This window comes from Diuraphis noxia, unplaced genomic scaffold, assembly GCF_037042655.1.
Source record: "Diuraphis noxia isolate RWA-SAM2 unplaced genomic scaffold, SU_Dnox_SAM2 contig0003, whole genome shotgun sequence".
In the NCBI taxonomy this organism is placed as follows: Eukaryota; Metazoa; Arthropoda; class Insecta; order Hemiptera; family Aphididae; genus Diuraphis; species Diuraphis noxia.
In genome coordinates, this window is record NW_028301713.1 from 66,066,636 (window position 1) to 66,093,543 (window position 26,908).

The 26,908-nt window shown below is 26.8% G+C and overlaps 1 protein-coding gene across 4 annotated transcripts; it reads left to right on the top strand.

Annotated features, from left to right (window-relative positions):
• Window positions 1-24,154, top strand: didum (dilute class unconventional myosin). 4 transcript variants are annotated; one of them, XM_015519073.2, is made up of 34 exons: window positions 1-304; window positions 2,750-2,796; window positions 11,717-11,993; window positions 12,075-12,219; window positions 12,284-12,440; window positions 12,499-12,718; window positions 12,816-13,036; window positions 13,110-13,241; window positions 13,460-13,561; window positions 13,641-13,760; window positions 13,825-13,965; window positions 14,047-14,131; window positions 14,196-14,293; window positions 14,372-14,596; window positions 14,666-14,862; window positions 14,926-15,037; window positions 15,102-15,313; window positions 15,374-15,548; window positions 15,874-16,095; window positions 17,537-17,855; window positions 18,172-18,404; window positions 18,882-19,010; window positions 19,084-19,195; window positions 19,506-19,689; window positions 19,779-19,971; window positions 20,135-20,231; window positions 20,304-20,459; window positions 20,517-20,617; window positions 20,691-20,933; window positions 21,149-21,388; window positions 21,455-21,589; window positions 21,660-21,782; window positions 22,679-22,795; window positions 23,048-24,154. In XM_015519073.2, the coding sequence occupies exons 1-34, from the start codon at window positions 286-288 to the stop codon at window positions 23,171-23,173; spliced, it is 5,415 nt and encodes a 1,804-aa protein (XP_015374559.2). In that variant the 5' UTR covers window positions 1-285; the 3' UTR covers window positions 23,174-24,154. The 4 variants fall into 4 exon arrangements, with proteins under 4 accessions (XP_015374559.2, XP_015374560.2, XP_015374557.2 ...); XM_015519074.2 differs by lacking the exon at window positions 1-304 and adding an exon at window positions 442-718; XM_015519071.2 differs by lacking the exons at window positions 1-304; window positions 2,750-2,796 and adding an exon at window positions 5,621-6,600.
• The last annotated feature ends 2,754 nt before the right edge of the window (window positions 24,155-26,908 follow it).

Here is a 26,908-nt window from a genome sequence, read left to right on the forward strand (position 1 = left end):
TCGCACAGTGCACACAACATCCGATCGTACAGCGACCGTGATAAGGTTTTTTTCGTACAGTATTATTTATATTTTCATTTGCGCGCCGACTGTGTACTGTATAGTGTGTGTTGTTTGTCAGCGAGACGTCAAACGCGTTCTGATAATATCGTTTTGCATTTGACCGTTCGAGTTAGTGCGTCGAAAGCTCGTAAAATTCGTTGCGAAATTATTATTGACTCGTGTCTGTCATTCGATGGCAAAATTATTAGTTCTCCAAATTCCATAAACGAATTATTCAAGCCGATGACATCTCGTAAGCAAGGCAAGTCTGCTGAAATCCGTTAAATTTGTACTATAATAATTTTTATTTGTTGATTAGATGAATTTAAGTTTTTTTTTTATGTTGTTTTGATTTCTCTCCCCTCTCTCATCCTCGGCGGTTGTCTTCCGCGTGGACGACGGCTTGTCCAGAACGAAAGTCAAGAATATTTTCATTTTGTTCTTTTCTTTATCGTCGTTGTCGAGGTCTTGTGATACAGTGTTCGCCAAATAAGGTTAAATGTTCTCAAATCTCCAATAAATTGATTTTAATATGCGCTTATATATTTAAATATTAATTATATTATCCCGTTTATTTTTAAACTTTTTAATGATCGGTTTTTACTCTCGAAATCAATATTTCAATACTAATTGCTTCTCAAACGATCTATAGAAACTAGTTTTTCTTTATAAATAGGTACGTGGTAAATAGAATGGATAATAATATAATAAGTTTAAGTACCTAGATATAAACAACGTACTTAAGTATCAATTAAAGTATTAGGACTATTGAATTATCTTTATCTCTGTTTCAGACTTCAGTTGATTACCTTTAAAATTATTATTACATTGACAATCCTTAAAACGTGTGTAATTTGAAGATTTGGATGATAAATATGTCACTACTGTCTTTTTATATTTTTAAAATAGTTATTGAATTTTTTTTTAATTTGGTAGGTAACATGATAAAAAATAACTGATTGGTTGATAATAATTAATTTAACTGTAAGAATATTTAAGGTTCAATTATAAATTATAATGTAATATTAATATTAAGTACCCAATAGTTTTTTTTTAATCATAGTTGCCAAATTGTAAAATTACTTGTATTTTATAGGTATTTGATGTTTTGAAATAATGTAGATAGGAATAAACAATTAAACATACATATATATATTTTACGAGATATTTTATTTTATTATCACAGTTTATGTACATTGAACACTATGAAATAATTAAAAACTATAAGGTCAGGAATTTATTATCAGTTGTGTTATTGCTTATATTTATAGGTAGGTTTCCTATTTGTAATATAAGATTTCATAGTAATTAGGTCTGTATTAGAAGTTCAGTCATGATTCTACTAGGTATATAGATAATGAGACATTATGCATGTTTTTCATAAATTAAGTACCTAACTATTTAGTTTAAATATTTATATTATTTCCAACAACAGATTGGTTACTATATGATAATAAATCTATAAAAATTATGTATAATATATTTTATAAGTCATCAAGTAGGTACCTGTTATGTAAATTATTATGTTTTCATAAGTATCATTATACTTATTATTATATTATTACAATGCACACAATATTTATGCATAGTAAGGCATTGTGCTTTTTTATTGTGGTTTAAAAATATAGTAAATCACGGTAGGTAAATCATAGGTATTAAAATTATGAATCAATGTATATTATCTTGATTATTATTGTACTTGTATATTTTTGCATTAAATGTCCTTTATATGGACCTCCATATATTTATACTTTGTTCATTATTCTGCTAGAGAACATGCTAGTCCTTAAGAATCGATTTTTGTCAGACTATGGTGTCTTATCTCACTGGACAGAATATAGGTACCAGTGGTGTTGCTAGGATTAATTAAGAGGGGTGGTTTAAGTATAAAAAAACAAAGTTTTTTTAAAATTAATATTTATGTATTTTTTTTTTATGTAGGGAGAACCCTAGGCAACAATGGCAATTGGGTCTGGGGTATTACGCTGGGGTTTATTTTTGTGTATTTTTTGGTAGAGTTGTAACACGTGTTTGTATATGTGAGGCAAGGGTATGTTGCTAAAAATCCCAAGTGGTCATCCATCCGGGAGCTAGTAACTGCAGCCGGTATGTATACTCAGTGCGTTTCAGCAGATTAAAATTGTATGACTGCACCTCATCAAGACACATGATATATATTTATTATATACATATTAGTGATATTACATTTATTAGGGGGGAAGACAATGAGCCGGGTGTTTAAACACACAAAAATCTGTTTTGACTACACCACTTCAAGAACTAATTCAACTGAATTGTTATAAACATGTTTCAATATCATCATGATATCCCATATATACCATATACCAATTATGTATGTACATGTTATATACATGTGCACGTCTAATTAATAAGCATTTATAACTATAAAAAAAAATAGTCTAATTTAATATCACGGGATGGATGATTATTGATTAGTTAAATTCTGCTGTCGCAGTGTATGATTAAAAGAAAATATTATTTTATATTAGAATACTAAAATGACATAAGTGTATAGATTTCATACTTATTGACAATTTATTGTCATTGCATGTTATAATACATACAAATATACAATGAAGAATGGTTTTAATTACAAACATTTGTTGTATTGTGTTTTTATATTAAATAACATTTTTGTAATATTATATGTTAATTATTAATTAGATTTATTAATTGTGTGTTATAGAAAAATCAATCATGGATATTCAAAATCATAAAAATCTATATGCCTTGGTAAGTAAATATTTTATGCAGTAATATTTAAATTAAATAAAAAGGGTTAATACACTTATCTATTACTTGTATAAGAACTTATGGTTATGGTCTGTTTTATTTAATGTATATATTTTGTAAAATACCGTTGCTTCAATACAGTATGACTTGCCAAAACCACATTTTTAATTATACCTAATTAAATGTTTTCAATGTATGTATTGGTTTGAATTGATTGATAAACAGGAGAAAATCATACTAAATGTGGTATATTTATGCGCTTTTTAATTTTACGTATCAGTTATAGAATATTGAACATTAAAATTACTTCTTTGTAAATTGCTGTATAGCAAAAATATAACTTTATCTGTGTTAAATATCAATTGGTAGTAAAAGCTATATAGTAAAATGGGTCAGGGAAAAATACTATTCCTTTGGTATTTGTTTCATTAGGCCTATAATATAAAAATTAATATAGATTTCAATAGAGTGGATCTAAATATAAAGATTAATAATTATTTTATGACCATACTGTTAAAGGGTGTTACAATATATTAATCAATTGTTAGAGTATTTATGATCCATGACTTATTCCTTAAGTTCAAACTGTGTTCAACAGAGAATATATTATATTATTCAATGAATATTGTTAACACAGTAATAAGAAATCAAGTTAAAATGTTCTTAAAAAAAGCTCTTATAATATTTTGATAATAATAAAAAAAAAATTGTTAATTAAATTTAAGAGCTAATGCTAAATCATTTAATTTGAAACTTATCAAAATACTCGTCAAAATATTTATGTACAGCTTGGTATTGAATCAAAAATGTTTTCATTAGTTTTGAAGTAAAGTAGGTACATAGTTTTGTATGATTTTGGTTATGGTTTCTACATGAAGTATATACAGTATGGTGTCTAACAAATATAAAGTGCCTTTTGTCACTTATTAGAATCTTCATTAACCTTCACCTATTAATTATTATTTCTTAGTAATTTATTGTTATAAAATTAAAATAAATTTTCTTAAATTCAACGTATGTTCTTATGGTTAAAATACAAACTTAATACAAGCAATTTATTTATTTTTATTCACAAGTAAAAAAATGTTAAAGATAAAAATAAAGTTTATTGATCAATTTTATTAATTTAAATAAATAAATGATATAACTCTGGATGTAATGTAAAATTAATTTTAATGCAAACTTTAATATTGATGATAATTTAAATAAATATAATTACACTGACTTGTAATAATTATTGTATTGATATATTGTAAAAAGTAGGAGTAGTGTTTTAATAAAGCTAAATTTATATTTATTCTGGTTGACAGTGACACAACTAGAGTTTACATTTTGAGAATGCTAAAATTAAAAATAGTTAATACTATTATTCACAATATCATTAATAAAAAAAAATTAAACACCTTATTTTTATATCATATTAATATTTAATTTGATAAACATAAATTATCTATCATTGTAGTAAATGTGTTAATTATTTCACCTAGAACAATATGTCATTACTCATTAGCTAGGTTTGAAAGTGATCTCCAATTAAAATGTTATTGGATAAGCCTAACGTAACCGTAATTCCATTGTAAATTATTGTGTACCTTGATTATTAATATATTGTGCAAAAAGTCTTATTTAAACTATATAAAATGCTGAATAAATACAGTGATAAAAAAATTATCCACCCCAATTTAAAGATATAAATTATAGTTCCTGATATATAAATCTGCTATAGATGACTTAATGGAGGGGGGATGAATTTTTAGCTAAAATATTGAATAAATTCAAATGATGTTATTTTATTAAGTAAAAAATATATGCATTTTTGCTATAATGGAGTACCTATATATTTTTTTTTTTAATTTACGCCATATGTTTATTTTATCAATTCCTCTAATTTTTTTGAAATTATTTTTATTGACAAAAAACAAATATATTTACATTCTGTATTCAATTGTTACAATAAGTAAATTTTAGAATATTATGTACAAGGAATGTAGGTATGATAGAAATGGGCATCCAGTGACACTACTTCAATACTAACTTTATTATTGGATTATAATTAATAACATACTGCCTGATTACTAAATTATATATTTAACATATTTTTATTTTTAAAGTTGATATATATAGAACAGTAAATGAATCTGATATCATATATAATAATAGACCATATATCTAATAGATATAATTATACAAATCACTAAACTAAATCTTTAATGCAGTTAATAATATGCATATTATTATAGTAATTTATGTAATGGGAAAAAAATCATAATATTTATGATCATAAAGAACTACCTACATCTGATATGGGTATGAGTGGTATGGAGGGAGTATAAATTTGGTTGTACCTACTTCCCCTGCCACGGAGATACGTACACCTAAAAACATACACATTTTTACAAATGTAAACGGCAAGTTATCGGTGAGTGTGTTCTTTTCAGTCATTCTATGTTCGTCAATATGTAATGGAAATTCGTTTTAAAAATAGTGAACACCTAAAAAATAAATTTTATTCGTGTACGGTGTATTTTTATTATTTTAACACAACTTTTGTTGTAATTCATTTTTTTTTTCATACTAGATGAATATTGTAATTTTGTAATAGCGAAACAATTCGTAAAATACGTAATTTACTCTTATATACATTTTTGTTAATTTGATCCATTTGGAGTATTTAATTAGGTTCAAATTAAAAATGTAAAATAATAATTTAGTTGTATTCCGTAGTTCAGTGTTTGCAGTGAATTATAATTTATTAATAATTTTTTTTGTCTAGTAATGAATTGTCACTATGAAATTTTTTTTAAACTACACACCTAAAGAAGAATCAATGTCATAAAAGTGAACCTATAAATTGTTAAATTAATATTTTACGCGATCGAACTTTTCACGTTCTATGCAAATTTTCGATTTCCTGTACACAACATTGTGCAATGTTAATCGATTTAACGATTGATGATTAATCAACCTAAGATATAATTAAAATAACTTTAATCATCGACTACGATGGTATATAAAATATTCTTCCAGTCTTTATTTCTGGAGGATGTATTTGCAGTTAAACAAAAACTGTAGAATAGCATTATGTAAAACACGGAATCCGAATAAGTGCACTTGTATTTTGCATGTCGGTTAAACACGGTTAACCCAACGCATATTGAATTTTCTAACTACATAATCTAGTATCGTCAAACAATTATTACAAACATAGCGTGCGTTTGTTGTCGGTTCTAGTTCGGTATTTTTTGTACGTAAAATAATATTTTAATTACAAAATCTATTTATTGTATCGATGTTTATTATTTTTTTGTTTTATTATAAATTTAACTCGATATGTGCAAATTTCGGTAACACAATCGTTAAGTTTTTTCTCTATGGAAAAACATCAGAAGTATTCAAGCTGCACAAATCTATCGTCACGCGGTGTGTGTTCCTACATTTTATGAAGAATTAATTCGTCGAAATAAATAATTTCGTTTACATAGAACACTTACATAACAACCTACCTAGTATATACCTACCTAGAAAAAATTAATTTAACAATTCATAAAAATAATTTCTTTAATTTTCCTTGGTCAAAAATTGATTAAATATAAAATCTTCTTCGGCAATAATGCAATATATATATATATTATATTGATTTGATAATAAAAAATCTCCTGTCCGCGTGTTGTGCGTACCTTTGCCATCTAATTCATGATTATGACTCCGAGAAAATACTTATCGTCGAAACCACTAAACGATGAACTCGTCCGCCGTTTTCAATATTGGAAATCCGCACCAGAATACAAGACTTGCTACACTATCGTAAGTCTGCAAACAATGCGATACATATATTATAGTATTTTATAATTTATATGTTACTACCTCAACGATAGCCTATAACAAACATCTCCATGCCAAGATGAGCATTTTATTTGTATTATTGTATTATATAAAGTAGTTGCGTAACGTTTAAAACGACATTCCCGTATGGGGTACATCATCGTCGTCACAATATATAGGTGATTTAAAATATTATTATGCAGACGAGTATGTTATAATGTATTTTAAATATAATATTATGTTAAGCGCATCGCACAGGCCAAGGCCGGTGGATTCTAAAGTCCGTTGGCAGGTATACATAGGTATCAGGTATAAATATTAGGTTTTTATATTATTGCATGTTTTTTTTTTAATTTTCATGTTTCACGGAAACCCATTATGTTGCGTATTTTATATGGTTTCTCGACGTACTACCACGCCTATTCGGACTGTTGCTTTTTTCGATATTTATTTTTTCGAATCTACATTTTTTAAATGTTGATTACCCCGTATGAAAGAGTAGCAACAAATCGACAATATTAAAACTACCGCTGCCCAGCGTCTTTTTTTTATTTTTTATTAATTTGATTGTGTCAATACACCGAGTATTTTTACAATGTCATAAATTTACAAATGTTGATTATATGTTTACATAGTATTTACAATTATGACTATTTATCTTATTTTTTCTATATAGGTTTGAAAGTTTGCGTGTGAACTTTCTAGGACACTGTATATAGACTATATTGTGCAGTATATGATCATGCCTATACCGATTCTAAATATACCTGTTATTTACGCATTGGTCAAAATCGTTAAGTACTTAATAATAAATACATTACTGCAATAGCTGCAGAGGAGGTATACTTGACATAATTTATACTCATGCTGTTATTTTTCTAACGATTATCCCTTCGGTAGACGTGTGCCTACGTCGATATGACATGTAAAACACACATGATCTAAGCAAAATATTAAATACTAGCTTAAATTTCCTCCAATCTGTCTGGATTAATATATCATAACATAATACCAGCTGTGTTGAAAATTCTCTTCGTGCTGTAATCGTATACGAGTCGTTGAATACAAATCAATATTAAGTGATAAAGGATATGTCAGTAATATTGTTCTTTGTACTATAATAAGAACACTGCAGTCAGCAGAATTCAATATAAAATATATAATACGACCAGACGACATTGTTTCCTTCGATTGTAAAGCTCGTGTCCCATATTGGCCATATTTTAACGTCGTGTAATATTTGTCTTATAAAACAACTACTTGTGAATCCGCGAAGAGTGCTAAATCAAACATAATGTTTGGTAAATTAAAGAAACAGAAGAATCCATTGTGGCGATGCTTATAATAAATAGGTATAATATTGCGAAATAGTAAATTCAATAAGTAGGCACAGTATTATTATACACCGTTGTCCGTTAAAAACAAATCATTTCATCCCCTCCTTTTAAAAAAAAGTTTATTATTTATTTTATTTATTTGATAGGTATACAATTTGTTTTGCCCGTTGTCTAAATAGTAAATAAAAAGCAAACATTTTCATAACTATCATAAATTATAGATACCTATACATATATCATTGTTTACTTAGAACAATAAAAATTGTTATTAAAATAAAAATGAAGAAAATAAATTGCATTTAAATAACATTAAGTAAATTTATAATTTTAAATAAATTTAATATCCAAAAGATTTTCTAAATAAAATTGAGTTAATCGGTCTTTAGATAAAATGAGGCATTATACAAAAAAAAATTATTTCATATTAATAAATTAACTTTAAAAATGGCCAATTGGTTAGAGGAAAATATTTAAATATCCCTAACAAAAAATGTATCATCTTATACGTTATACTACACCCAAAAAATTCGTGGGTGGGGGGTGTCCACTTACCGTTTAAAATCTATGTATATTGATTTAGCAGCACATTGTGTCATATGTTTTGTTCGTTAGTGATATATATACATTATAAATTATAATTTTATTATGTGACTACAAATATTAAGATAAAGACGATTTCATTATTTATTTCCACCAATCATCCAAGTATTAAGGCAGACTTTAATATTATTATAATCTATTAAACAAGAACGCATAGCACGAGGTTTTGATGATTTTGCCATAAACCTATATAATATTTATTACGCAGATACTTGAACTAGTTAAAGGTTTTACTTTCGTTGTAAATTATAATAAACCTGCTTATAAACCATTTTTGGTTATATAACCATGTTGTATATCGTATATACTACGTAATAAATATTTTTGGCTTGAATTCAAAATAATACGATCTTGTGTTAATTTATACACTATAAAATGCTAATTTTTCCATTACTCTATTGGTCATTATTGAACCTACTTATATATACAAATATGATAATAATTAACAAGCCGTTCTGTCCGCACGATTACAAATGACTGTTTTTTAGACGCGTATAAAACTTGGGCATGCAAGAGTAACTTGCTTACCTGTGTGTATATAGTATTATGTTTACCTTATTATTATTATATAATTAATTTAATATTGCAATAATTAATTTATCATTAACTATGTACGATTTTTATTTTTGAAAATATTGGAAATAAGAGTAATTATTATGTTTTATACGTAGTCGTATAAATGCTATATATGATATAAAATATACTAAAAAAATAAAAATTTTCTCGTAAACTATGAAGCTAGAAATTAGATGTTGCATATTAAGTTTTTTATGACGATTGACTCATGACTGTACCTATTTACATATATTACATATATATTCGTTCTTATTATAAACACCATTACATAATAATCACAAATCGAAAAAAGTGGAAATTAAAAAATTATTTATTACTTTGAAAAAAAGCTTTAATGTTTGCTGAAAACAATTGAAAACATTTAATACATTTTGGAACCAATGCATTTGAATAATTTTAGATATTGACTATTGTTCAATGTTATAGGTGTTGATATTATATTTTTTAATACCCACGCGATAATGGTCTTGCGCTTTAGGAATTACGACTGTCACAACCGCTAAAGATATCATTATTTGGAATATCATATAATAATGAATTTATTACTTATATAGTATTTACCTAATTTATAACTAGGGCAATGATTTTTACGTATTTTTCAGTTTTTTGTTATACTAGTCTAGGTTTATAATATTTTCTTTTAAATTGTAAATAATTTATGCTTTTTGTGATTAGATATTACTATTCTTATTAACGCTTTTCGATGAATTAAAATGTTGATACTAATTAGTACACCATAATTCCAACCTTTTGTCGCAATAATAAGCAAATTACCTCTTAGTTGTCGCACCCCTAATCGATGTATACGTTTTCTGCTGTTTTTTTAGGTTCCGAGGAGAGGTTTTACTTATTAAATTTAATATAAATGAGACTTTTGTTGATGGATATTAAGTTAACGCAATATCATGATGTGAATTATTTTATACATAAAAAATAGTTATATAAATATTAATTAATACACGAGATATTGAGTAGGCGTTAGCATCAACTAGTTTTTTACTTTTGCATCGATTATTTTATAGTTTTTTTTTCATACATTAGTTCTATATGAAATTGTATTGCAAACACACATTCGATTGCTACATCTTTAACAAAAAATATGTTTTGACTGAAAAACAACCAGTAAGTAAGAAGTAGTAATGGTATAATGCGGTGGTTTATAAATTTCAATAATTAAGGTGATATACAATAATTGTATAAAAAAAAATATAATATGAAGAAATTGTTCATAAGGTATAGATACAAATTTAAGATTCAAATTTATCATAATTTTCTTTCACTATTGTAAATATTTTGAAATTACCTACAATACCAAAATATTGGACCAGCTGCATGTCTACTATTTTCTGTTAAGTTGTTATTATAAAATCATATTGCATCATCGTTTTTAAAATACTACTTTGTTGTTTAACATAGTAAAATCATTGATTAAATATGAATGTATAGTTAATCAATGGTAATATTAGTAATATTATATAATGCGATGTATATACCTAATAATAGACTCATACAAGAATAACATATTGTATAAGAATTAGTATTAAAGATTTACATAGCATATCTAGTATCTACTAGGTAAATACAATTGTAATTATGCACATTAAAATAGTGATAGTAATATTGTTAAACAGTCTTAATTTTTATAATTTTGGTATTAGCCAGCTGATCATGTTAAAATTAAATAAGCAGATGCTATAACGAGTGGGGATGCTAAGATCCCCTCCCTATTCACTCCGTTACACGCGCTCACGTCATGTGCAAACATTGTAATAGTTAGGGAATTTTTCGTGTACGCAACATTACATTGTTGTTTGAAGTCAATGATTTCGACAAAAATTAAACGTTGTAATAATTTTTCTAATCATTTGTTTCTTGGTCGTTTGGTTATCTTTACAGATTAGATACAATAAATTATGTAATAATGTATAAAATAATCGATTATGTAAAGAAGACGTGACCTTGACGACCAATAACAATAATAATTGCGCACGGATGTATCGAGGGTCCCATCGTTATACATTGTTAGATCGGAGGGTCCTATTTGATGTTTTATTATGAGAGTAATCTTTGTTGATATGGGATAATATCGTGGTATCGATAATATAGTTTACTTTTTTTATACATATTTTGAAGTGATTTTTAATACATTATTATGGTATATCGTATATTATTTCATTTTTAACGACCCTCCAACCAATCTCTCTCCTGCCATAATCAATCTATGATCTTATGCTGTATGAAGCTGATTAACTTAGATTTTCAACAAATATTGAAAATGATATCTTCGTGCGCCATATATACAGTCTCACTGTCTCAGTATCAATTACCACTATTATTATGAAATTAAGATTTCGACACAGATATAATACTTGTTAATTTACAGTCATATGAGTTTTTGATATTAAAATAAATTGGCATACATTATGATTATGACTGGTTGATTATTACAAGTTAAACTAACTTATCTAAAATTACATAATACAAACTATACTCTTTAAAGGATACAAATATTTCCATGGGTTATAAATTTAAATTAAATTTAAAAAATCTCAACATAAGTCATAAATTGTATTCACTGTTTTTAGGGTACAAAAATCTGGATTCCTTGCCATTCAGAAGTATGGCAAACAGCAGAGATAATAGAGGCATATGATGGACATAAATTAACAGTTAGAAAAATTAAATCCAGAGATGAACAAGTTATTAAAATTTCTTCAGATGAAGAACTTCCACCACTTCAGAATCCTGATATACTTCTAGGAGAAAATGATCTGACTTCATTATCATATCTACATGAACCAGCTATTCTTTACAATTTATATTGTAGATTTGTTCAAAGTCATGCTATTTACACTTATTGTGGTAAACATGAATTGCTTTAAAACAATTTCATCATTTTATTGTCTAATACTAAATCTTAAATGTATAATCTTTTATGATTAGGTATTGTCTTAGTTGCTATCAACCCTTATAAAGATCTTGACATTTACGGTATTGATACAATGATGGCATACAGAGGTCAAACAATGGGAAGTTTAGATCCCCATGTATTTGCTGTTGCAGAACAAGCATTTAATAAAATGGAGATGTAAGACAGTAAATAAAATATTGTGGTGTGTTATTATTATGTTTTAATAAATATTTTTTTTTAGAGAAAACAATAACCAGAGTATAATAGTTTCTGGTGAATCGGGAGCAGGTAAAACAGTCTCTGCTAAGTATGCGATGAGATATTTTGCTACTATTAGTGGGTCTGAAACTGAAACTCAAGTTGAGAAGAAAGTTTTAGCTTCTAGTCCTATCATGGAGGTAATTTAAAAAAAAAATGTATTCAAAGTTCAACCTTTTATAAATATTACACTTTTAGGCTATTGGAAATGCCAAAACAACTAGAAATGATAATTCATCTCGTTTCGGAAAGTATATTGAACTTCATTTTGATGATCAGAATCACATAACAGGAGCCAGTATGCGAACTTATCTTCTTGAAAAGTCTCGTGTTGTACACCAAGCAGTCGACGAACGGAATTATCATATATTTTATCAATTATGCTCTTCTCGTGAAACATTCCCTCATTTACAACTAGGTGAATTATTAGTGCAAATTTAACATATTATATGCTAAATAAATACCAGAAATATAGGAAATAAATACTAATTTTTTTATTTTATTTTGGATATTAGGTGATTCGGAAGAATATGTTTATTTGGCTTCTCAACCTAGTAGTGATAACGATCGTCAAAATTTTTTTGAAACAGTCAATGCTCTTAATACATTAGGGTTTTCCCAGGAAGACCAAGATCTTATGTGGAAAGTATTAGCAAGTATTTTACATTTAGGTAATATTGAAATTTCTGACAAAAATCAAAAAAATCCTGGAGATAGTGATTCATGCTACATATCGGTTAGTTTTTACTTATGACATTTAGATTTGACTGATTTAAAGATTACATAATTTGACTATTTTCTTAATTTAGTTGGAAGATCCAAGTTTACAAATTGTTTCAACTTTACTAGAAATCAACAAAGTAGAACTTCAAAAATGGCTATGTTATCGTAGAATCGTTAGCATGAAAGAAACTTATGAAAAACCAATGACTGCAGATGAGGTGAAAATAACAATTTTTTTACTCAAAGCAAAAAACAACCTATACCTTAAGCACATTAAATGTTTGCGATACAGCTTGTTATTTAAATACATGATTATTTTTGAAGAAGGAAATCATGTATTTATGACTCACTCACTCACTTAAATTACTTTTTAATATAATATTTATACATATAAACGGTCGAGGCACCATTTAAATGCTTGTAAATTTGTTTTTAGGCAATTGGAGCCCGTGATGCTTTAGCGAAACACATTTATGCTTCATTATTTCAATGGCTGATATCAATAATGAATAGAACAATGTGTGAAACTTCGCCATCGGTTTGTTGAATTAGAATAACCAATTCTATCATTATCAATTATTATTATTTAATACTTATTTATTTAATTTTAACTGTAGACTAATTGTCCAATAATTGGTGTCTTGGACATTTATGGTTTTGAAATGTTTGAACTAAACAGCTTTGAACAATTTTGCATCAATTATGCTAATGAAAAACTTCAACAACAATTTAATTTAGTGAGTTTTATTAAAAAAAATTATATTCTTTGTTTGTTTTGAAAATTAAACTGTGTCTTATTAGCATGTATTCAAACTTGAACAAGAAGAATACGGAAAAGAAGGAATTGAATGGAAGTTCATTGATTTTTATGATAACCAACCTTGCATTGATCTTATAGAATCTAAGTTAGGTATACTTGATCTTCTTGATGAAGAATGTCGAGTAAGCTATTTATTATTTATTTGTTAGTTTATTACATAATATGATTAAATTATATTAACTAAATATTTATCAATATTTTAGATGCCTCAAGGATCAGATGCATCTTGGACACAAAAACTTTATACCAAATGCATAAAATGGGATAGGTTTTCAAAACCTAAATTTGGTATGTAAATATGCATTACAATTTTAAAACTTGATTACATTATGTATTATTTTTTTTTTTAAAGCTGGAAGCGCTTTCACAATCAAACATTTTGCTGGTGATGTTGAATATTTTTCTGACGGTTTTTTGGATAAAAATAAAGATACTGTTTTTGAAGATCAAGTGTGTATTTTCAAATAAATAATTATATTTAATATTCTATCTACAAATTTTTAATTTAACTATACATATTTATTTTAGGTTAATGTATTAAGAAATGGGAAAAATGCTATGTTACGTACAATATTTATGGTAGAGAATTCAATTGATCGTAAGCTTAGTATCTCAGATCGTAAATCCAATACTCTCACAACTCCAAAATCAGCCACAATTGGAGCAACTTCAAAATCTCGAATGTTAACCCCTATGAGACCAATCTGTGCTACCATAGGTTCACCTACACATACTAAGCAAAATAAGAAAACAGTATGTTAAGATAACATTAATCTATAATTATGATAAAAAAAAATTTATTAAAAAAATTTTTTTTTTAAGGTGGGTTCACAGTTTAGAGATTCACTTAATGCCCTCATGGCCACACTCAATGATACTACTCCACATTATATAAGGTGTATTAAACCAAATGATAACAAGTTACCATTTGTGTTTGACCATCAACGAGCTGTTGATCAATTGCGAGCATGTGGTGTATTAGAAACAATACGTATTAGTGCAGCTGGCTTTCCTTCTAGGTAAAACATATTCTTCAGATACTTTTTCTTATTTATTTAATTATTAAATTATAAATATTTTAGATGGACCTATGTAGATTTCTTCTTAAGATATCGTGTATTATTGAAGTCAAAGAAAATTAATAGAGATGATCCTAAATTGACTTGTCAACGAATTGTTGAAGAACATATTAAAGTATATTTACATGATATTAACCTCAAAATTCTTTAAACGGCTTAATAAACATAAAATTTTACAGACTGAAGACAACTATAAATATGGTAATTCAAAAATATTCTTCAGAGCTGGTCAAGTCGCATACTTAGAAAGAAAACGTGCTGATAGACGTAAAGATTGTAGCATATATATTCAAAAAACTTGGCGAAGATACATATGCCAAAAAAAATATACACAAATTAGAAATAGCGCATTATTAATTCAGCGATATGGAAGAGGTGTCCTAGATAGACGGTAATAAAGTTAATTCGGATTATTTTGTTACAATTATTATTATTTAAATTAATTGAATAGATTAGCTACACATTTACGGAGAACTAAAGCTGCTACTAAAATTCAGAAGGTTGTACGGATGTGGTTATGTCGTAAAAACTATTTACAGTTACAAGCTGCAATACTTATTTTGCAACGGTATTATCGTGGCTACAAAGCTAGAAAATTCACTTTAGAATTAAAGCGAAATAATGCTGTAAGTAATTATTTTAGTATTAGTATGTTATGCAATATATTTTCATTGATTACACAAACCATGAATGATTTGTTGGTGGCGTACTGCATGACAGTTACCGTATGTTCATAGACAAGTTTAAACATGATGTAGTACTTGGTGGCCGCTGTAAAAAGGCAAATAATCTCCTCTTGTGTCAGTAGAATTGTAATTGATTTTTATTGCCATTTAACGAGAGTTATTTATTTTCCATCAAATAATCACTCAGTGATCTATGGTTTATACAATCAATGGTACTTCTAATTAATAAAAACTTTACCCTTATAATAATATATTGGATATGTAGGCTGTGCGTATTCAATCAATAGTTCGAATGTGGTTATGTTATCGTCAATATCAGGATACATTAGATAAAATTATTAAAGTCCAGTGCTGCATTCGAAGATGGTTTGCAAGAAGATGCCTAAAAACATTAAAGAAAGAAGCCCGATCAGTAGCTCATGTGACTAAGTTAAATAAAGGCTTAGAAAACAAGATTTATATGATGCAACAAAAAATAACAGAATTGGTAAGTTTTTTTATTTATTTTAAAGTATTAATTAATTTTATAAATTATTGAAATTCGAGGCTTATCCCAAAAGTAAAGTCTCCATAATTATAAAAAATTTAAAAGTGATCATATGCTATTTAAAATTATTTTTTGACATAATCGTTGTTCATATCATGACACTTTTGTTGTCGATCTGGAAGCTTTTGTAAGCCAGCATCATAGAACATTCCATCCACCTCTTTTTTCAAGTACTCCTTCACTTTTTCGTCTGAATTCAGTCTTTTACCTCTAATATATTTAAGTTGATAAACAAGTGATAGTCCAATGTGGCAAGGTTTAGGCTGTAGGGGGGGGGGGGTAGAATTTCGTAACCAAACTTATCCAAAAGAACTTTTATGTTGGGTACTACGTGAGATCAAGCATTATCATGCAAAAGACGCACTCCCTTTGTTAGCATTTCGGGTCATTGGTATTTTAGGTTTGATGCAATTTTTTAAGCATCACACAATACGATGCCAAATTAATGGTGGTCCCTGTTTGCATAAATTTGATGAGAAGGATGCCTTTCCTGTCTCAGAAGACGGTCACCATAATTTTTTCTGGCAGATTGAGTCACTATTTTTTTTTGGAAAAATTAATGTCTCCACTCCATTGACTGTTGTTTTGATTCTGGCGTAAAGTGGTAGACCTAAGTTTCATCACCTGTCACAATTGAGTCCAAAAATTCAGCTACTTCTTCACCGTATAGCTCTAAAGGCGCATCCACACTATGCCAAGGGTGATGTGGACTTTTTGTTGGCACGTGCCATTTGGCAAAGTCTTGCCAACTGGCATGCCAAGTTGTATCCGTCGACTGTCGGTTAGGATCAAAGAGAGCCAAGTGGTAAAATGAAGTGTGGCATAGTGTGGACGTGCCTTAAAACCTGAGCAGACTGAGCATGGACTAATATAAGATTTGCTCATCTTATTCATGTGTCACAAAGGTACTAAACATCCGATACAACTAGTTAGAAATTAATGATCATATTGTATCAATTTATAAAAATAAAATTTTCCTTGGCCACTGGCCACAAGAAAATTGAAGACCTTACCTATGGGACAGCATCATATGTTAAAAAAAAATGTTTTTATTAGTAATCAATTTGGGGGCTAATTTAAATGAAAATTATACGTGTTTTTTTTTCAAATTTCTTAAAACACTGCTTTCCTAGCACATAATTTCATATAATATCAGATAACTGAAAAATAAAACCGTTGTGTTGCATTTTTTTATATAATTTCTAAAAATGGATAAATTTGATAATAATTTTGCTTAAATGATTATCCCTCCTTAAAATAAATAAAACTAAATAATATGTAAGTAAAATATTTTTATTGTTTTTTATGTGCGTCCTAATATTTATAGAATTTAAAATTTAAAATAAGTAACAGAACCAATAATATTATTAAATTTTTTTAGAACAACCAATTGTCTTCTACTAAGTCATTACAGACTGAACTACTTGAAACTAAGCAAAAATTAGTTGAGCAAAAACAAATTACTTCAGAATTAAATATTGCCAAAAAACATGCACAGCAAATTCAAACTAAATTTAATACTTTACAAAAAGATTATGAATCACAGAAGAAAATTACCGAGAACATGCTTGAATCCTATAATAAAAAGTGTACAAATGCTGAACAAAACCTTTTAGAAGCACAAAAAGTTATTGCAACATTAGAATCGAATATATTACTTTTAAAACAAGAAAATGAAAAAAATTTAAAAGAAATTCAAGGTATGTTGTATATGTTATAGCTTATACCTTAATTAGTGATGATGAGGAGAGAGGCATAGGTAACCAGTTTACTACAGTAGCATTTGTATTTAATATATTATTTTTGAAAGTTGACATAGAGAACATCAGTCAATGATACTGCTATACTAATGAAAAATTGCCTATTACTTACATTATTATAATATTAACATGATATAAATTAAGAATCTGTATTTATTTGTACCTCAAAAGACATTAAAGTTTAACATTACACTATACTAGCTGTGGCTTAACTTGTATGCTAAATTTTGAAATTCATGCTTAAATTTTATTTCAGAGGGTTGGAAAACTAAATTTGACAGTGAAGTTTTAAAATTTCAAGATGAAATTGAAGCAGAGAAGAGTAAATATCAAAAGTTGTTATCAGAAAAACGTTCAATTGAAGAAAAATTAGAAATGTTTGAACAACAAGAAATTAATGCTTCCAGCGATAATTTCAATCGTAATAAATTTGATTTGAGTTTTCCATCTTACCAAGAAAATGGGTATTCAACCAAAGGTGTTAAAAGTGTAAGTTACTAGTTCAAAGTTGATTTAAATTTTTATGGATGAAAAGGTTGATATTACCTATCTATAATTGATAAAATATAAATATATAAATATTAGATTATTTCTATAAAATCAACATCTATTTTTTTAAATGATTCAATGTTGTAGATATTGTGTTTGAATTTAATATTTTGGATAATATGCAATAATAATATAAATCACCATCTTTCCAATAAAACATCATAAATGACAAAAAAAAAAAAAAAATCATTCCTATGTATAACAAAATACAAGATATTAAATAGGAGTGTATTTATCTTTTCAATTTCCTTTAGAATTTGATTATTGTTTTGATGTTTCGTTGAGACTGTGTGAGTAAGCGGTTTTTTTCATTAATACATTTTCTTCCCCTAATTGTGTATAATTCAAAGAATGGTTCTGAGTAACTACTGTCTATTTTCAATCCATAATGATTACAAAACATACTATATTTTACAGAACAATTTGGAAAGTGGTGATTTTCTAAAACTTCAAAAAACTTTAAAAACCGTTCAGATGGAAAAAGATATGTTATTAAAAAGAATAGAAAATGATAAATTAATCCGAGATGACTCTAATGATAATGATGTAAGTATTTGCTAGACTATATAAATAAAAACAATAATGAATATGTTGTACGAAGAATATTATACAATTTTAGATTTCTCGGTTAAAAGAACAAAATAACTTATTGCGACAAAACTTAAATTCACTCCGTGAAGCAGCAGCATCATCAGACAACAATAATTTCATCGTCGCTGATGATTTAACCCGTAAATATCGAAAAATTTTCAAATTTATATTCAATTTAATCCAATTTTACTTATTATTCCCTTGACTGACGAAGCTTTTCTTCGTATTTGAATTTTTATTTATTATTATTTATTTTATTGTTATTATTATTATTATTATTATTTTACATTTATAGTCAAATTAGATGTTCCTGTAATTTAAACATTTCAAGTCAATAAATGCATAATAGTCAAACAAAGAACTCGTGTCTTTTCTCGTAACCAATTCTTCATTTTAGGATTCATAACTAAAATTGAATTTTTATAAAAATAAAAATTTTTATTTATTTAGGACAATTAGAAACATTGCAAGATGAATTATTCAAAAAAAAATCAGAATGTGTTAAATTACAAATCCGTCTTGACAGTACAGCTGAATCATTGCGTAAGATTGTTGACTATGAAACAACAACTTCATCCTTAACTGAAGATAGAGAATTGAATCAAGCAATGGATGCTCAAAAAGCTATTAATCGGTATTAAGTGTTTTAGTTTGTTTTTTTTCAAAATATAACTATATATAATTAAAAGAAATTTTTTGTATTTAATATTAATTCTATGACAGTCATATATTAGATGAGTTCCAAACAGAGAAAGAAAAATGGAAAGAAGAAAAAGAAAACATGTCCTGTCAACTTGTTAAGTTACTTGATGAGAATGAAAAACAACAAGAACTTTTAGTTATGGAGTATGATAAGAATCCACAAAGTGATGCTATTTTGCAATCAGATATGAATAAACTTAATTATGATAATTTAGTAAGGACAAACATAATATTATAAAGTTGTACCTGATATAGTAATATATATTAATTAAATATTTATATTAAATTAAAAACTGAAAAATGATTACTTTTTATTGTTTTTTCTGTTAGTAACTTTTTATTTTATTTAATAATTGCTATATTATTTATGTATTTAGAAATTGCAACAAAAATATGATGAACTCCTACGAAAATATGTGGCATTGCGAAACGATATGTTGATAGAAGGAAAAGAAAATTCAACTATTAATTTTGGTAAAATTATATAATTAACTTTTTAAATAACTTATTTATTTTATTTTGTTTGATATTTGTGTACATATGTAGATGTAGCATTAGACAATGAACATTTTGCTAATAGTACAACTATTTCTAACAATGACGGAACAGTCATAGCTAAAAAAAAAAATCGCTCAGAATTCATGGGAATGTTTGAATGCTCCGTAGAAGATGATCCAGTTGTAGCCAGAAATTTAATTATTGGTAATTTATCAAGATTTTAAATAAATGCATTATCTTAAATTGTATTATGTAATATAGAATTAAGACCTGAAACCGCATTGAAGTTATTACCAGGTTTACCTGCATATATTTTGTTCATGTGTATCCGTTACTATGATTTTGCGAAAGAAGAGAAAAGAGTAAGTATTTTGATGTGTAAAGTACTTTTTTTCTGATTAAAGTGTAAAAATGTTGCTATTGATTACTAATTAGATTGGATTATTTTTAACAAATGTGGCAAAAAACCTTCAAAAAGTAAAAAAACGTCAAAATCAAGACACTATGATTTTATGGCTTTCAAACACAATGAGACTAGTACATATTCTTAAACAATATAGTGGAGAACCAGCCTTTGCTAATGATAACACATCTAAGCAAAACTCTCAAGTACTACAAAATTTTGATTTAGCTGATTATCGTCAAGTGTTTTGCGACCATGCTGTAATACTTTATCAAGTAATAAAGTTGAATAAGCAAATTAAAAAAAAAAAAAAAACAAGTTTATGATTGGATACCATAACATCTAATGTTCTGATAAATATATAGTTCTTGATTAAATAAAAATAATTATAATAATAGAATTATAATATTATATAGATTTATTTTTTTTAATCATCAACTTTAAAAATTTTTACTTAAGCAATGTTGTTTTGTTGAATACTTTATTATAGGATTTAGTAATCAAAATGCAAGAGAGGATAAGAACATTAATAGTTCCAGCTTTATTAGAGCATGACTCGCTTGGCATTGATATTGGTAGAAACATGAGACGTAGTTTAGGTTCATTAAAATCAAATCAATCACTCTCTAGTCCCACCACACTTACTTTGGAAAATGAATTAAATACTATGTACAGCCAATTGTTGGTTCATGAAATTGACCAAGAAGTTATTGTACAAATATTTAAACAAGTAATTTTTTTTTTTTATCATATATTTGGACAAAAAGTAATGCAAATTTGTAAATTGTGATTTTAGCTTTACTATTTCATGTGTGCCACTGCATTAAATAATTTATTACTGCGTAAAGATTTAAGTTACTGGGCTAAAGGGATGCAAATTCGATTCAATTTATCACATATTGAACAATGGATAAGAGATAAAATACTTTATGTAAATAGTTTATTATTCTTATTAATTATTTGCCTTAAATTATAATATGTATTATTAATATTTTGCATAGCCGCAAGATATTGTTAACACATTATTGCCAATTATTCAAGCATCACAGCTATTACAAGCAAGAAAAACTGAAGATGATGTCAACAGTATATGTGAAATGTGTGATAAAATGAATGCAAATCAAGTAAGTATTTATGTTCTTAATTATGTATTATTTATCATTGCCTGTTGGATAATTTTAAAGTCTAATATTTATTATTATTATGTTTCTTTAATTTTTATTATATAAATACTTTGTGAATAAAAAAATTAAATAGGGAATATAATTTAAAAATAGAATAAAGTAAATGTCCGATATTTAATATGCATATTAATGTATGCAGTATTTAATTCACAATTTTTCTGAAAAATCAGGAAATTATTGAAAGTAAAATTTTGAAACGTCAATATTTTCAGAAAAATCAACTATAAAATGGCTATAGTTAATTTTTTTGGAAATAATTAAATAAAAAAAAATATTTTTTACTTAAACTTTTAAATATAAAATAATTTTAGTTCTTATCCTTGCGAATCTTATTACAAAACCAGAATTTTGATATCTCCATTATTTCAAGAGATATCGCAATGGGTAAATCCTCGCATAACACTGTATACTAATAATTAGTTTGCATTTCAAAAATAAAATAATTTTTTTTTCATTAACACAAATTTACTTTCGGCAACATGCCTTGGGTTACAATAAAATAAATTATATGGGACGAGGTGGCCGAGCGGTCTAACGTGTCGGCTGTGGCTCAGCCAGACCGGGTTTGATCCTCAACCATCGGGCAACATTTTTCTCCTGGCAAGTTGCGGTGTCCGAAGAACAAGTGCCGCCATACAGGGCTCTGTGGCATGGCAGAAACCTACGGGTGCCCCAATAAAAATTCTGCCAAAAACTCACCCACGTGTAACACACCTTACCGTTCCATAAACCTACAGTACCACCCCCTTCCCAATGGCCTAAGTTGCCGCGGGATAATTGATAAAAAAAAAAAATAAATAAATAAATAATTTACTCAAACATTTTTCATTTTTTAGATTATTAAACTTCTGACATCATTTAAGCCTACTGATGATTGTGAAGAACGTATTTCTATGGATTTCATTAGGAAAGTTAAAGACAAATTGGAAGAACGGCCAGAATGTCAAGATAAGGTAATTTTAATACTTGATTTAATTTTCAGAGGACACATGTTATGAGGTCACTCTTTAGTCTTATGAAATGGTTCTAAAGAAAATTCAAGTTTATTATCAAGATATATATTTAAATGACTTAATATAAATATTTTTGAACAAGATAAAAATATTTTCCATAACAATTTTTTAGTTCACCTGTGTATTTAATAGCTTCATATATTTGAAAAATTACCAATAACCAATAATCATGCTATCTTTATTGTGTTTTAGGAAAAATTATTAATGGATACTAAGTATCTTTACCCAATCACATTTCCATTTCATCCATCTAATATAAGACTGGAAGATATAGAAATACCAGAAATTCTTAATTTACCTATGTTAAAAAAGATTTAATTAAGACTTGCATTTAACTGTTTTATATAATTTTATAGAAAATATTAAATTTGTCATTCAATTCTATATTTTTTAACAAATATGTATATTTCTATGTATTTGAATAAATAAGTATATTTAACTATTTAAATATACCTATTATTTTGGATTTAAAAAAAAAAATAAGGCTGTGAAATATCAAAATCAATATTATTATATTTCTTTATCATAATTTATTATAATTTGTTAACTTGAACAAAAAATATATCTAATCAAAAATAACTAGAATTTATGTCTTTTATTATAAAAATTAATATTATAATGTTGTAATAATTATTATTATTTAAAATTTTATTAATTTGTTGAAAATTAAATTGTTAAAAATATACCTAAGATAGTTTTATTTTTTATTTTAATCTGATTAGTTGTATAGCTTACATCTTACATAATGTGTTAATTATGCCATACCATAAGATTGAATTTTTATAGTTATGTAAATGTTATTCAATTAATTTCTACATAGTCTTCCCCATTTAGAACGAAAAATAAGATCATTAATATGTCTTATGATAACGATACATTTGTTTTCACCTTCAGGCATAAGACATACTAATATAAAAATTTGTTGTTAGTCTTAAATTTCTGAGGAAAAGAATGCTTGGTAAAACGTTTAAAGAAATGCATATGTGATAAAGACCGGCTATTGTCGTATGCTGATTCAATTACAACTTATATATATATATTTTTAAATATTTTCATATTAAGTATTAAATATATTATTTAGTATCTGATTTTATAGAATAATTAAAAAACAAATATTCCTAAGTCGTTGACCTTATTGCCATATATTTTTTAATGATTTATTTTTATTTATGCTTATTGTTTAAGTGAAATGTAATAGTCAAAAAACGTACTTAGCGTACGTACAATAGCCTAATATGAATATTGTTAAATTATGAATTATGTATTGAATTGTTACCTATTAAATTAAGTTTAATTCTATATTTTTTCACTTATTCAGGTCAAATATTTCACGGTTTACTATTAGTTTTCTATTTAGAATTTTCTTTTTAGAACAGAATACTCAAATTTTAAAATATTTATGAAATTATATAATATTTATTCTTTAGTGTGATGATGAATTTTAAAATAATTTTTAATATTAAAAATTTTTCGCGTTCAACGGAAAAAAATAGCAACATTTGGAGGTACTTTAGTATTTGAGAATTTTGAGTACAAGTTACACACAAATGAATTTAATTGTAACAATTTTGTATGTAAATGTATAACTCTTAATATCATAATATTATGTGACCCAATGATGGTCTGGGATAGATACCCCCCCTGACCCATTTTTACAATTACAATGTTTAACGCCTGATAACCTTATATTTTTAATAATCAATCACTGTATGTTAAAATATAGCCATATCCTCCTCCCTGATCCCTCTGACAAAATCATTTGACTACCACAGCAGTGACCGGGATTTTTTATGTTTTCACAAAGACTTTCAGTTAAACGGATTTAAAATATGTAAGATATTGTTGCACAGTTGTTTTAAAAAATTGAAAAAATCCACCTAAGTCCGAGGATCTTCAACGAACATAAATTCACCAATATATATAATTTTATAATATGTTATTACTTGCTATAGGTCTTATCTTGAATACATGATGAAACGAAATAGTAAGGAAGATCCATATTGGAGAATTTGGTAGTTATATATCGACTGGTTGGTTGTTAAAATATTAGAATTAATACCCGCATGTGTTGTCTTCGTCGTAATACAAGTGCGTAGCATTGCAAATTTTACGCTCAGCAGATTACGTTTATCTCCGTTAGTTTAAAATTTAGAGTGAATCGACCTATTATAAAAATTAATGGCAAGATTATTATCTAGGGAATCTCATTGGCTTTTTATTATATTTTAATTTTAAAATGGTTAATTGTTTGTTATATCTAAAAGTACTCATAACTCGCTTTAAAATCAAAATATTATAAAAAGCCAATGAGATTCCCCAGATAATAATCTCGCCTTTAATTTTTATTATAGGTCAATTCACTATAAATTTTAAACTAACGAAGATAAACGTCATCTGCTGAGCGTAAAATTTACCAAGATGCTACTACGCACTTGTACGACGAAGACGACATAATATTATGCGGGTGTTGCGTTCTCTTAAGGCGTGTGTGTGCCCTAAAATAGAGTAGGAAAGAGCAGTCGAGAGAACTCGCAACTGGAAGTATTCACATGGCATGCATAGGCCACATAAACCTAGATAGGTCGAAAGTGTATAAAAATAACACGAACTGAACAAAATAATGTATGGTAACGCGAGGTCCCTTATGGACCTGCCCGTCTATCGTTGACTTATTTTGATTTTTTTTTTTTGGTTTTTCCGTTAACTTAGTTCACTGTAATTTTTGGGATATCGGCAATCGTCTTTTGACAAATACCTATAGATAATGGTTAAACAGATGGTAGACATATATTTTACAATTTAGTTAATCATAATTCATAAGTTTCTGCATATTAGAGATTCAGTGCTTCCACCGACAAATTTGTCTCGCGTTAATTTCGCACTGTATTCTTATTAAAAATTAAGAATTTAGTTCTACTCGACGTAGTTGTAGTTAGGTATTAGAAACTTGATAGGTATTCAAATGTAAAATAGTTGTTATCAAACTATTCTTATTATTACCATGTAGAAATTCGAAACAATCCACTTTTGCTTAAAACTGTCAAATTACTAAAATTTCATTCACAGTGTGTACCTAAATATTTAAACTTAGTTTTTGAATTGTTGAAAAAGTGTTTTTTAGGTCAAAAACCAGAATGCAAATTTCCTCAAGAATTTTACTTGGTAATGCAATTATTAAATATCAAAATTACATACGTTATATATCCAATTTCGTTTAATATACCTATCTAATCGTTTAAGTGGATGAAATGTTAACGATGTTTGTCAAATCACGTAAATGTGGAAACAGTTGTAAATATAGTTAAAAAATAAAAGTGTATTCAATTTTCTCATCATAGGCCCAAAAATGTAATTCAAGTGTTTTTTCATAGCCGGTTTAAAAATATCAAAACACAATTTTATAGACATTTATATACACTATAAAGTATACATGGAAATAGAAGAATTTTTCGTCATAATATACCATGTTACTTTTCTTCTATTTGTCTACACAATTTACATCGAACAACAACTTAACATGGCTTGCAGTAATAATAGATTGAGTCATATAAATGTAAGTGATCATTGGTAGATATAATTAATCAGATATATGTATTTATATTATGTTACTTTTTATTTATTTACTTGTATAGGTATTATGGTATTGGTTTATATGTATATGTACGTATTGTCTATACCTATACTTATCTAATATTTTGTAAACGCATTTAAATATATATATATATATATATATTTAATATTGAACGGAGCAAAAAAATTTCAATGATGTGTGTTTTGTATATCTACACTTTCTTAGCACAGGTACATATGCTACGGTATTTAATTTTAAAATCTTTCTGATGGAAAGGGAGTCTAGTGACTAGTTGGTTAGTTGGTATTTTTTTTGGGAGGAGATATTAAAAGTTGAAAATTCCAAGTATCTACTTTTCTTAATTCTTGGGATTTGGGAAAACGAAAATGTTCACACAAGACCAATGCATACCTTTCCTTTAAATGACAACAAATAAAATTATAAATTTATAATAATTATCATAAACAATTGAAGATACAAAA

Excerpts from the sequence above, each read along its gene's own strand:
- didum (XM_015519071.2), top strand. The coding sequence starts at position 6,490 with ATGATTATGACTCCGAGAAAATACTTATCGTCGAAACCACTAAACGAT. Across the intron at positions 12,719-12,815 it reads ATTCCCTCATTTACAACTAG|GTGATTCGGAAGAATATGTT; the intron begins GTGAATTATTAG and ends TTTGGATATTAG. Across the intron at positions 14,294-14,371 it reads ATACTGTTTTTGAAGATCAA|GTTAATGTATTAAGAAATGG; the intron begins GTGTGTATTTTC and ends TATTTATTTTAG.